Source organism: Physeter macrocephalus, chromosome 18, assembly GCF_002837175.3.
Source record: "Physeter macrocephalus isolate SW-GA chromosome 18, ASM283717v5, whole genome shotgun sequence".
Lineage (NCBI taxonomy): Eukaryota > Metazoa > Chordata > Mammalia > Artiodactyla > Physeteridae > Physeter > Physeter macrocephalus.
This window is the reverse complement of record NC_041231.1, coordinates 31,847,430-31,861,922: the sequence shown is the minus strand read 5'-3', so window position 1 is coordinate 31,861,922 and position 14,493 is coordinate 31,847,430. Positions and strand designations below refer to the sequence as shown.

At 37.7% G+C, this 14,493-nt stretch overlaps 1 protein-coding gene across 4 annotated transcripts in view; it reads left to right on the top strand.

Annotated features, from left to right (window-relative positions):
* PTPRG (protein tyrosine phosphatase receptor type G) overlaps positions 1 to 13,070 on the top strand; it is a 761,444-nt gene extending 748,374 nt beyond the window's left edge. For all 4 annotated transcript variants that reach the window (XM_024124118.3, XM_024124116.3, XM_024124115.3 and 1 more), the window contains 2 exons: positions 8,523 to 8,658; positions 9,231 to 13,070. In XM_024124118.3, the coding sequence (XP_023979886.1) occupies positions 8,523 to 8,658; positions 9,231 to 9,377 (283 nt within the window). In that variant the 3' untranslated portion in view covers positions 9,378 to 13,070. The remainder of the gene's footprint in view (positions 1 to 8,522; positions 8,659 to 9,230) is intronic.
* The last annotated feature ends 1,423 nt before the right edge of the window (positions 13,071 to 14,493 follow it).

The following is a 14,493-nucleotide window of genomic DNA, read 5'->3' as shown; positions in this document are numbered from 1 at the left end:
GCCATCATCAAAAAGTCTACAGACAATAAGTGCTGGAGAGGGTGTGGAGAAAAGGGAACCCTCCTACACTGTTGGTAGGAATGTAAATTGGTACAACCATTATGGAGAACAGTATGGAGGTTCCTTAAGAAACTAAAAATAGACCTACCATATGATCCAGCAATCCCACTCCTGGGCATGTATCCAGAGAGAACCATGGTTCGAATGGAAACATGCACCCCAGTGTTCACTGCAGCGCTGTTTACAATAGCCACGACGTGGAAGCAACCTAAACGTCCATCAACAGATGAATGGATCAAGAAGATTTGGTACATATATACGATGGAATATACTCATCCACTAAAAAGAAGGAAATAATGCCATTTGCAGCAACGTGGATGGACCTGGAGATTACCATACTAAGTGAACTAAGAGAGAGAAAGACAAATATCAGATGATATCGCTTCTATGCAGAATCTAAACAAAAGATACAAATGAACTTATTTACAAAACAGAAACAGACTCAGACTTTGAAAACAAACTTACAGTTACCAAAGGGTAAAGGTGGGGGGGGGAATAAATTGGAATTAAAATATACGCATTCCTATATATAAAATAGATAACCAACAAGGACTTACTGTATAGCACAGGGAACTATACTCAATGTTCCATAAGAACCTAAATGGGAAAAGAATTTGGAAAAGAACAGATACATGTATATGTATAACTGAATCACTTTACGGTACCCCTGAAACTAACACAACACTGTAAATTAACTATACTCCAATATAAAATAAAAATTAAAAAAATTTTTTTCCAGATGGCAACACCAGAGCATTAAACTAAGAAGTTTAGTTTTACGCAGGACCCTCCTAAGTAGGGGACCCGTCAAAGCACAAGGCCCAGCACAGGGGGCAAGCCAGGAAGCTGGCACTGGCTATGGTTCAATCCAGATCTGTCTAATCCCACTGGTTAACACTGCCTCCCGCTGGTTTTCACAGTAAGCACTCCTGCCCCTTGTGTCCTCGGACTGTGTTTTGTTTTCTGTACTTTCTCATTCACTTCCAAAGTTTTAATTTCTTGAAGTCCTGTGGTTTTGTGCTGCCATTATTCCCCAGGATTAATGGATACTGAAGCTTTAGCTCTGTTTTCCTTCCTGCCATAATGATTTTGAAGGGAAGTTTCACTTCCTTCATAGTGACAGGGTTATACCTCTGCATTGCAGTGTTGGTTATGATTTTTAAAACAACATCGGAAAAGCAACACAACAATAATTGTAATTATATGAAGTAGTAAAAAGTGTAATTAAATGGCCATAAGTATTATACACACTGATGATACAGGAATACTGAATGTCGGGGACTTAAAGTACTTTCCTTTCTTTGAGGCACAGACAGGGGAAGATGAAAATACATTTTAACAGCACAGCACTAGTTAAAGAAGTACTGCTCTCAATGGGGCCCTCTGAGAAAGTGGCAAACAAACTACCAAAACCAGTGAAGTTATACAGTATTCTTGTTTCAGCTAAGTTATAAATTACCTGCATCACTTTTTCACCAGGTCCCTGTAATTTGAAGTGCAAATGCATGAAACTTGACAAACATCCTTTAATCCTACTTAATTCCTAAACTTCTGAAAGAGAATGGCCTTTATTTTTTCAGTCTTTAAAGACTGATACTTTCAAGTATCTATGCATTTTGATTGATTTGACCTAGTTTCTAGTCCCGTTTAAAGTCTTATTTTGTAGGTACCTCCTTTTATTTCGGTACTTATTTAAGAATGGTTAAATACAGGAAAGACAACCCAAGCAAAGGCCAGAGTATCCCACATGGAGTGCACAGTGCATAGTAAAATACAAAATACCTGACTTTCCTATCTCAATGGCTGTTAGCTTGAAGGGGGAAAAAAAAATCCTAACAGTTTCACTAGAGCAGATTTAGCAAAGATTAAAGGGTTACGTTCTTCCCCTATTGAAAAAAAATGCATACAAATGATTGGGGGCGGGGTGGGGAATTTCTCGCTCTGCTAAAATGAGAAGGTAAACCCGGTTCAGTTTAGAATCTGAAGACAGACAACATGATGAACAAGAACAAAAAAATACAGTGAATCAGAGGTAATAGAGCAATCATAATTGGATTTTGAAATAATATGCTCAGAGATCTAAAGGAAGACCATATGAGATGAATTAAAAACATGTATTAAGAAACAGGAACAAATTAGAGGCTAAGAAATGGAAAAGATGAGAGATGGACTAGTAGTACAATGGATAAAACCGCAATCAGACTCAGATATGGAAGCCAGATACAGAAGTTCCAACATCGGACTAAGGGTGTGATCCATGGAGAGAGAAAAAAGATGAAAGAGGAAGAAATTAATAGCTGAAAAAAAAATAATGGCTGAGATTCTCTAAGAACTGAATAAAGGGATGAGTTCTTAAAATGAATTATCAGGATACAGTGAACAATAACATTCAGAGAGAAGATCTGAATACCATAATTAACAAAGCTGATCTAATAGTGACATATAAAAAGTATGTACCCCATCGACAGATGAATGGGATAAAGAAGATGTGGTACATATATACAATGGAATATTACTCAGCTATAAGAAAGAATGAAATAACGCCATTTGCAGTAACATGGATAGACCTAGAGATTATCATACTAAGTCAGTCAGACAGAGAAAGACAAATACTATATGATAATCACTTATGTGGAATCTAAGATATGGCACAAATGCACCTATCTACAAAATAAAACAGACTCACAGACACAGAGATCGGACTTGTGGTTGCCAAGGGGAAGAGGGGGAAGGAGAGGGATGGACTGGGAGTTTGGGGTTGGTACATGCAAACAATTATATACAGAATGGATACACAAGTTCCTACTGTATAGCACAGGGAACTATATCCAGTCTCCTGGGATAAGTCATAATGGAAAAGAATGTTTTTAAAATGTATTTATATATGTGTATAACTGAGTCTCTTTGCTGTACAGCAGAGACTGGCACAACACTGTAAATCAACTAAACTTCAATAAAATAAATAGAATTTAGAAATAAACATTTCTAAAATTAAATACATAAATAAATACATATTAAAAGGATGGAGGCTTCCCTGGTGGCGCAGTGGTTGCGAGTCCGCCTGCCGATGCAGGGGACACGGGTTCGTGCCCCGGTCCGGGAGGATCCCACAAGCCGCGGAGCGGCTGGGCCTGCGCGTCCGGAGCCTGTGCTCCGCAAGGGGAGAGGCCACAACAGTGAGAGGCCCGCGTACCGCAAAAAAAAAAAAAAAAGTTGGTACCCAAGAGAGACTTACGGAGAGACCATATAGTCTCTTCAAACACAACTAGTTTATTTATAATTACTGGCCATAAATGGAATTTTCACATATTCCAAAAAACTGGTATCATACAAGGCCATGTTCATTGATTATAATGCATTAAATTAGAAACCAACAATGAAATGAGACCCCAAATTCTTATACCCAGACACTGAAGTCCTTATGGCTAGAATTAGAGATAATTGCTGGTTTAAAGAGGTAATGAAAAGAGAAATTACGGACTCCTAAAACTAAATGATAATGAAGGCACTGCATTTCAAAACCTGATAGGATATATACTCAGAGAAAACAATGTATAGCCTAAGCCTCATATATTGGAGAAAAATTTTAAAATAAACTAAGCTTTCAACTTGAGAAGCCAGAAAAAGAACCAAATAAATCCACAAAAAGTACAAGGAATTAAAAGAAAAGCAAACAGTAATGAAATGGGGGCAAGGAGGAGATAGACTTCATTGCTTAAATTTTACTAACAGAAGACACAACTTTGGAAATTGGTGGAAAAAAGAAGGCATAATTTATCATTGGGAAGAACAAAAAAATCTACCATTTATCTGTAGTTCTCAAATGTTTTAAAAATTGTTAATTTACATAGGTGTGATAATACCTTATCTTTTAGAGTTTTATGCTAAATTATTAATGAATAAAATACCTGGGGTTTGCTTCAAAATACATGGGGAGGAAACTGACATGAAACAACACCAGCTATAAGCTGATGCTTGTTTCAGTTTAGTGATGGTGCAGTGAGGGTTACTATGCCTTGTACACATTTGAAATTTTCTTTAATAAAAGGTTAAAAACAATAGAAATATTTCAAAGGAAATGAAATAAACATTTAAAACTATTTATAACTCTACACCAATAAATTTTTAAGCCTACCTAATCATAGTAAATGATATTTAGTGAACACAATGTACCAGTCAGTCTCTGTTCTGAGCCACTGACCTGTATCAGCTCAAATATAAGCTCTAGTCTCCCAAACTATGAGACCCTGGCCAGTTACTTCCCCCGGATGTGCCTTGTTTCTTCAACCTCAAAATGGGGATACTAATAGTACCTGTAGTACTGGGTTATTCTGAGAATTAAGTTGACACACGTAAAGTACTTATAAGAGAGCCTGGCACATAGAGTTTTCAACCCGTTAAGGCCCACTAAGTTTTGACCAGTCTACGTTTGAACAACAGCACACAGAGGGAACATTTAATGTAACCTTGATTAAGAAGACAAACAAGGCTAGCACCAGAATGGAACAGTATAAGCCAATGTTACTTGAATATGGGTACAAAGGTCTAAAAAAAATACTGTCGAAAACCCAGTGTGTTATAGTAAAAGAATTATATACATCATGAAAAAGATTTATCCTAGGAATATAGAGCTGCTTAAATGGTACCAAAAATTGCTCTCAGTGAATTCAGAACATTATTAAAGGAATTTTTTTAAATCGATATTCAAAACATACAATAAAATAACACCCATTCATAATCCCCTTCCCCAAAAGAAAACACTCTTAGCAAACGAAAAGTCAAAAGCATTCTCTTTAACTTGATCAATGTTACTTCTCAGAAGCCTATAGCAAATATTTTTATTTAATATTAAAAAATTAGAAGCTTTACCATTAAAGAACACAATATGACACCGCTTCACAGTGTTAGAATACAAAACTATCGTATCCTCGCCAATACAGTAAAAGCAAAAGATGTAAGACGTACAAAAGAAAGAGACAAGTGGCATTGCCAGCAGATAAAGGTGTAGCCAACTTCCTAGAGAATCCACAAATTATTAGAACTTAAAAAGAGTTCTGCATGGCTGGATACAAGTTCACCACGTGAAAATCAATAACTTTCCTATATATCAACTGAAACCAAACAGTAATGTCGCAAAAAGAGGCCATTCTTTGGAGTAACAGAAACTACCTAGGATTTACCCTAAAATGAAATTGGCAAAAGACTACATAGAAAACTGTAAAATCTAACTGAAAACTATAAAAGACCTGAATAAATGGAGAAAAGACATCGTGTTCATGAACAGAAAAACTCAAAAAGATGTTAATTTCCTCAGATCTATCTATATATTCAGTGCAGCCTAACCAAAATCCCAACAAAACTTTTTGTGTTCCTTGACAGCCCAGTATCAATCGACATGAAACAGGATGGGATGCGGTGGAAGCGTAGAGGTATATGGAAACGAGTGTACAAGTGAAAAATGAAAATATGTATGTTTGAAGCACTAAAAGTGAAACAATAAATATAGAGGCAGCCAAGACTATTGTGCAAACTTGCTTTATCAGGTATCAAGACTTACTAAAAACCTATGGGAATTTAAACGAATGTGGGGAAATACAGTATAAAAAAACAGACAAGCAGATTAAAGGGCCAAAATAGAGAGTTCAGAAATAGGCCAGCATATATGAGAATTTAGACTATTAAAAAGGCAGCTCGAATCAATGAAGAAACATGAGACAATTCAATAAAAAATGCTGGCACAGAGGGAGCAAAGACTGCTGCCACGTCCTGCATGTCCTGCCCGCTGCAGTCTGCTGCATACCGTGGGATGTCGGTGCAGGACCTTGCTTCAGACATGTAAGCTCCCCCATCCATTAAACCATCGATGTCTCTGTTGCTGACTTAGGCTCTTTCTTTGGTCTTGAGGCTGGGCAAGTACAGGGCCTGCAGGCCTGTGGCGTGCAGCCCAACAACCGTGAACTCACGTAATCTGTCTGTGCAGCAGGCGTCAATCCCATACGTGGAAAGTGAAAGAAAGAGTATGTGTGAGAGGGAAAAGATTCAGAAAAGGCTGGACATGTTTATGGAGCATAGAAGACTAGTTATCAAGGTATAGTTGGACTGCCAGATATATTAGGAAGTTACTGCGTTTTGTGATTCTGTATTTAGATGGGGATCAAGATTCTAATCATGTGCTTCATCTGAAGCACCCACTGAATAGGGAACAATCTTGAGTCACTGGGATTGGTGTCTTGATCAGGAGATACAGTAAAAGGTCAGACAGACTTAGGAATCATTTGTCTTAATAAATATAGGTTTAAATAAGTACATGGGGATGAAATTAGGCTAGGCAGCAGAAATGAGGAATGTTAGGGGCTGATGGATGGAAAGTGGGGAATGGAAAATCGGATTCCCATGTGGTAGGAGAGCTTGCACATGGGGAGTGATCCTGTGAATGAGCTGGAAGTAGACAATGCTGTGGTTCCTGGATGTGGTCTCTGATAATTGATTTTATAGGTCACATTCATGGTGAAAGCTAAGTGTGGTATGTATCCGTAAAGATGACCATTTTTATAAATGTTAGGTTAGAAAGCAAAGCAAAATTTGCACTCTAGTTGGCGGCATTGTCTACCCGTGGAATTTTGTGACATTATTCCTTCTGAACCTTTGTTCACATTATTTGTTAAATCAGCACATTTTAAAATGAGGATTAATAAAGCAGATATATGTTAAAAAAAAATGGTGGCACAAGTGGTTATCCATTGGAAAAATAACTAAATTCAGACCCCTACCTTACATCAAAACAAGAATAAGATTCCGATGAATTAAACAATTACACGTAAAAAAAAAAAAAAGAAAAATATAGGAGAATATTTTTTAAATACTGGGGTAAAGAAAGCATTAACAAACAAGATTCCTAAAAAGCTAAAGATTGATACATTTGGTTATATCTAAACTACATTTCAGCATTAACAGAAACAACCACAAACAATGCTAAGAGAAAGTGGAGACTGAAAAAAATACTTGCAACACGTACCGCAGATAATATAACTCGTAGAAATTCATTTAAAAGAGACAAACCCAGTAGAAAAATGGCCGAAGTATATTAATAGGCAGTTTCAGAAGAGGAAATACAGATGGGTCAATAAACATAGAAAGATATTCAGCTCCCCTGGTAACCAAGGAAATGCAAATTAAACCAACAGTAAGATTCAAGTTTTCACACATCAGACTGGCAAAAGCCAAACTTTAAAATAATGAGGAGAAACTGGTATTCTCTGGCTGGGAGAAGTATGGACAGGTAACAACACGTGGGAGAGAAATACCGCAGTGTCTTTAAAACTAAATGGCCATACCCGTGACCTAGCTCTTCTCATGGTAAGGTGCTAGTCTGTACTACTCTGCTACGTGCACAAGGCACAAACAACCTAAATGTCCATCCATGGGGAAATGAGGACACGTCTGGTATGCATGCAGATGAAATAATGAGCCGGATCGACATGTACTGATATCCTTAAATCTAGGAAGGCTGTACCCACATGCACAACAGTTTTTCCCTTAGACAGATTACCTCTGAAGTTGGGGTGGTGGTTAGGGAGACGTTGGCTTTATCTGCATTACAGAAGTAAAAACATCTGTACTGTTTTAATTTCATGTAAGAATTTAGAAACAGTATTTAATAGTTATTAACAGAACACTGGACACAGGGCATCTAAATTCTAGTCTCATTTCTGCCACCAACCAGCAACACCTCCTTGAACAATTCATTTAATCCATCTGTTTCCTCATCATTAATATGGAAACTATGTGCCACACAGGTTCCTGTAAAAACTGAAGAGGCCCACCTGGCCTGATGAAAAAGTCTGCTACCCTTCTAAGCCTTTTTTGTGCCTGTGTGTGAAGCAAAGAGAACCATATTTTTCCAAGAATCTTATAGAAGGTGCTCATACTTGGAAACTTCCACTTCAGTGCCAAAAATAATGACTAAATATGAAACTCATTTTGGAAATTCTCTGACTGCATTTTGAGCCACATATTTCCATTTTTATTCATATTCTGGAAGTTCAATTTAGCCCTTCGGGATTGTTAAAAAAATGTTTTCCAGAGCCTCTCACCACTTTCTACTTGTCTCATAGCCTCTAGTTAAAATTCTCGTACTATTTTTCCTACTCTTTCACCCAACTTGTCCCCGACATCAAATCTTACAGCCCTCCCAAGTCTAATTTTGAACTTCTAACTTCATATTAGACATCAAGCTAAACATCTGGTAAGCCCGTCTCAGAGATGTCACATTCAGAAACAGATGTCACCTTTACGCTAACCTCGAAATCTCTGCCCGTGTCCAGCATTTCATTCATTTTTGTGTTCTAGAGTAGATATCAATACAGTTTACCTAGCTTCTACGGAAACAGGTGATGGTAATTTTGTTCCAATATATTCTGTCCTTTAGTGGAACTGAAATGGCTTTTTTGTGCCTCCCCAAGGTACGGCGCAGTCTCCGCAGGAATGCTGTGTGCCCTTACCACCTTGTCCCAGCAACTGGAGCATGAAAATGCGGTGGATGTGTTCCAGGTTGCAAAAATGATCAATCTGATGAGGCCTGGAGTATTCACAGACATTGTAAGTACTTTGCTTATCTGTGAAACCTGTACATCATTTGAAACTCAGCCCCACCCTTGAGAACAGTGGTTCTGATTGGGGGTGACTCTGCCCCCCAGGAAATATTGAGCAACGTCTGGAGACCTCTTTTGGTTGTCACAACCGGAGATGGAGTTAAGTGAGTAGAGCCCAGGAATGCTGCTAAATGTCCTGCAATGCCTAAGACAGCCCCCTCCACAATACAGAATTAGCTGGTCCACACATGCCCCAAGGGCTGAGGTTGAGAAACTCTGCTTTCTAGAGTATAGTATCCTCTGATTATAAAATATGGACATCCTATTATCTTAGTGGACTGTCAACACTGAGAATTCATTCCAAGGTAACAGAGATCAGAAGGACCTGAAGAAGGTGTAGGTCTTGATTATAAAGGATTCAAAAGATTATTTTTTAAGTGTCTGGACTAGCAGAGACATAATTCCTGTTTCTCTAGTACATTTTTCACATTTACATTTTTAGTCAGTATTTCCACCTGAGATGAAATAAATGATTAAGCTGCTCTTTGGCTCAAAAACTGCCTCCCTCTTGTTTTCCAGGAACAATACCAGTTTGTCTACAAAGCAATGCTCAGCTTGGTCAGCACTAAAGAAAATGGAAATGGTCCCATGACAGTGGACAAAAATGGTGCTGTTCTCATGGCAGATGAATCGGACCCTGCCGAGAGCATGGAATCTCTAGTGTGATCAGAATCCTGAAAGGGCGCTTAATTTGTAAAACTTCTGAAGACTGAGAACTTTTTTGAGGCCTTTTTTTGCCAGACTCTACGTTATACAATAACCCGGTTACTTTTTTACACTGATAAAAAGTTTTGATATTTATTTTTTGCCATTTTATGTCTTAATGGTATCCTACTGAGCATCTGCACCTCTGTTCATTTCACACAGTGAAACGCGGTTTTACCTAGTTTGCACTATCTGATCAGTGTTACTGCCTATAACCTAATACTAAAGCAAACCCTGATGTGACATTCCGTGACAGCACACATGCTACTTTTTAATTCAGTACAGTGAAGGTCTTTGTTATGACAGTGAATCTTGGTTTTTTTAATTATCATTATTATTGTTGCTAAAGCAGTTGCATTCTACTGGCAGGCAATGCTGTACTTTTCCTCAGTTCTCCTCTTCCATTTTTTCAAGGCACTGTTCAATACCGTATGCCTTCTGTAGTTTAATGGAGTGGATGAGCATTGTTTTCTTTTAAAGAATAGCAGGTGTGGGGAAGCTACTCTGAAGGTCTGTCAAACCTCATGGCCTTGAAACAGTTTCATTTACGAGGGTGAAGATAGCCATTAAGAAATTAGAAGGTTTGAGTTGTTTCACGTGATCACTAATTAGTTACAAAGTTATATTCATAGCTTAAAAAAATGCCCAGCTGTGTCAAAATAAAAGATATCTCTGTATTACAGTTTTCACAGTAGCTATGTGGACAGTGTGTGTTGTTTCCGTTTTAACTCTCTGAAATAGCTACACCCCAAAATCAGGGCCATCTTTTACCAAAGAGAGATGGCAATATTTTAGATAACTCCGGTTATGAAACCCTTTAGTGAATCTCCATTAATGCTTCATGGTTTATAATACCATACCTCATGGCAGGTGGAATAATGAAAATCTTGCAGGTGTGTAATTTTGAAACTACTCCCCTAAAATATTCCTATTACTCCTATAGCAATCTAATAAAAACTACCTATATAGCTAACATTCTTACATTCTTTTCTTTCCTTTTTTTGCCAAACGTTTCATGATAAATCTCATAATTACATGCATTCTTCTACTTAGGATTAAACTGAAAATACTGTATTAGCAAAAGTCCTTGCGACTATCTAGATTCCCACACATGGATAAATCTGATTTGGAGAGAGAAAATTAGAATCTTGAGTGAAAGGTGATAGTGACATTTTCAAACAGTTTTTAAAAATAGGAGACAGCTTTGTATGCTTTTGTGTAGTTTAGCCTCAAGAACAGATAAAAAGAGACTGCTCGTCATGACACAGAGCCCAAGGAAGTAATTTCTTGGAGCCATATTCACCCTGCTGTACATCATGGGAAAATTAGGAGCATTAATAAGAAATTTCAGTTATTTAGAAAAATAAGCTACTTACTGAGAGCTGTTTCTTCGACTGCACATTTGCTCTTGAGGGATGACTTCTGTCAGAAGTGAAACCATCACCAGAACTGGGCCTGTTAAGAAGAAAAGGGTTTTGGTTATTTTTTATGTCAATAAACTTCAACCAAAAGTCCATACTGGCTATTATCATACCATCTGGATAGGCATTAAAACAGTCATGATAATCAGCCTTGAGATTCTGTTTATCTTGAGGTGGGTTTCTATGAAGTTTGTCAGACTGGACCTGAAGGAGCAAAGCTGCTAAGGAGAGAGAGGCTACAGGACTAGCCCAGGATTTCTAACACATAGGCCAGGTCAACGGAGTTTTTGTGAACTACATAACTTGCCAGGGTTCATCTCGTCTTTTCATCACATAGATTCAGCCACCCAGAACAGTCCGCTGTTCACGAACTGTGTAGGCTAGATTGAGAAAAGACGTACAAGTGAGCCAAGTTTGCTAAACCGTACGTGCTAGAGGACACAGATGCCTTTACCGCCCCTCTGCTCCCATGAGAGGTGACACAAGGAAGCTCTGCCTAACACTTAAGAAAAAAAGCTTTAACGTAGGAACACTACAGTTGCCGGCTGGCTGAGGGCAATCAGTAAGGGAAAGGTTTCACATCATGGCAAGAGCTGGATCATTTTACTCAATTAAGTAGGTTCCTCTAGTTGTATAAAGTATTGATATGAGCTAATTCTTCTCAGTAGATGGTACAGGGGACTTGACTTTCAGAAGTAACATTCAAGTTGGGGTTCATGGTCCCTCTGTCATTTTTTCTTAACAAAAGTAAACACTGGTTACAAGACACATGGCAAGTATTCCCTTCTGTGCTATTACAGAGGGCTCAATTCATGGAAATGCGTACCCTCCAATTCTGTGACCATCTCTTCCAGGGGTAACAGAATCATGATAAGAGAGAGATAGCTAGTAAGTACAATAGAAACATTACAAGGATGGCTTAGAAGTTCTCTGTGAGCAATTGTGTGTCTGTAGCGGTCTTGAACCAAAGTCTACAAATCCCGACACACTGAACTATGGAGCAATTGCTATTGGCCCATCTTGCCAAAGTGGTCCAAACACACTTCACTGAGGATAGTTACATTCAGCCCTTCCTCACTTTGACCATGGAGTGTATCCTCACTATTATTCTTCATCTGTTATTGGCAAATATGTGCTTGCATCTTTCCAGAGGCAAAGATGGTGTTCTCTTTGAGACATAAGCACATTGCTTAACTACATAACAAGGTTATTACCACTCGCACTCAGGAGGAAAGGAAATAGCTATTGCAAATTAATCTGTGCTACGTTATAAAAATAAGCTTTTGGGAGTGTATGAATTTAGCTCTAGGTAAGCAGAATGCACACATCATTCAAAACTGAATTGCAAAGATCAGAACAAGTGGCCATGCTGGACATCAGAAAAAACACACCTTATTGCCATCAAGAGAACTCTTTCCTTCATCTATTTATTTTTGTGTGTGTGTGGTATGCGGGCCTCCCTCTGCTGCGGCCTCTCCCGTTGCGGAGCACAGGCTCCGGACGCGCAGGCCCAGCGGCCATGGCTCACGGGCCCAGCCGCTCCGCGGCATGTGGGATCCTCCCAGACCGGGGCGCGAACCCGGTTCCCCTGCATCGGCAGGCGGACGTGCAACCACTGCACCACCAGGGAAGCCCCTCTTTCCTTCAACTAAAAGCCACAATATCATCTGTTATATTTTAAAGTTTCCTTCTGAAATTCAAGATGATTAAAATTAGGTGAATTGGTTTTCCTAATTTTTATGTCTTGGTGCTTTTAGAGTCTATTTCGAGTTGAAAAGTCCGGCAAGGTCAGAGAAGGTTATGGCATTTAAGGTCTGGCTGTTGGAGTGTTTAGCCCAGAGTGACATACTGAAATCAGCAAATAACCTTAATTACTTTATAATGACACAGCACAACTGCCTTGTTATGAATTTTTTCTTAAATGCATATACACTGTATTTAAAAATTAAAATATAGATACCAATTTACCAAAGATACATACTACTAATTCTAAGCAAAAAATCTAAAAAAGAAACCCAAACTCATCATAATTTAAGAATTAAAAATCAAAATGTAGTTTGTCTTAAGAATTTAGCAGTTATACTGGAAAATGCATTTTCAACTCCTATGTCCTAAAGTTTATGTTCAAATGGTGCCAGTGAATTTTTATATGAAGGGAAAATGCCTGCTTTTTTTTTTTTTTTTTTCTAAACAGCTGTAATTTCACTTACCCCTTTGCGCTTGCCCTTAGTTGCCACTTAACATACAATATTGGCTTTACTTATCTCTAGAAAGAAGGCATGCTACAAATAGGAAGGAATTGTAATAATGATATTTGGCCTCTACTTTGTCTTAGCTGTCAAACTGTTTTTAGTATTTTTGTTAAATATTTGCAAAGGGAAGCATTTTCTACAGAGGATAATTAATTTCAAGAAAAATATCTTGAGTTTTAAGAAATAAACATCTCCAGGAAAGGAGACAGCCGATTTTATAAAATGTCGCAACTCTCCAACATTTGGGGTAGTGACTCCTTTTTTGTTAGGACATTTGAAACTAGCAAGCAGCCATTGTTTCTAAAAAAAAAATTCAGCCTTCATGTTGATTCATATTTCTTTCACTTCATTTTGAAATAGCTAAAATCATTAAAACTGTAAATATTTTGTTGCTTGGATAAGCATCTTCTGGGAACTTTGTATCTATGGTATATAATCATAGAATTTTATATTTTCATATAAAGCTAATTTTTTTCTAGTTTCAACTGTCATAGTTTGTTTTTTTTTCTTCCTTTGTGGTGGATATGTGAATTCAACTTCCTGTGTATTGAAGTAGCAAGAACCATCTTTGCATTCCAAAAGAATCCAACATGTGTTATGTCTTTGAGGAAGTGATTGTGAAAGTTGGGTTTTCTTTTTTAATTTCATTGACCATTTGTGCAATAGGAATTAGACATAATTAGTCACTGAATACAGTCGTTGCATTGATCCATTTGGAAAAAGTGGTTTTTTTGGTTTTTTGGTTTTTTAATTTGTTCGGGGGGTTTTGTAACCTGAAATTTTTCCCTTTTTTCTTCTGTTTAAAACTATATCAAATCATTCTATTATAGTGTTATTTAATATGTAAATTGTATTGCTATACATAAAATAAAGTATGGTTTTTGATGTATTCATTAGTGCTGAGCATTTCTATGAAAATATCTACATCCAATAAAATCAGATTCCTCGCTTCTCCTAATAGATCACATTTATACCCACAGACCGTTGGTCTTCGTTTTCATGGTAGTAAAATGATTATTAGGAGCCATTTTACATAGGCAGAAAACCAGAAGTGTCTTTTCTGAGTTCCTTCTACTTTAAAGAGTAAACAGCGACAACATTGTAACTGCATATTGAGTCAAACTTTATTCGCTTTATGAGTCTGCTGCTAAGTTATAAGTAGAATTATTATTTTCTTCAGTGTATCAACTAGATTTGTAGCAAGTTCTCCCTCTTAATTTTTACTGTGTAGGATGAAGGATATCTCTTGGCAAGACTTTGGGAGAATCTATGAAATACATATATAGGATCACCACGATTGCTTCTACTTATGAGGAATTTTGCCATTTCCAAACAGGAGCCCCAGACTTGGCAGCTTGGGTCCACCATTATCTCTGAACTTTTACAGGCCCCACATCAGGAATT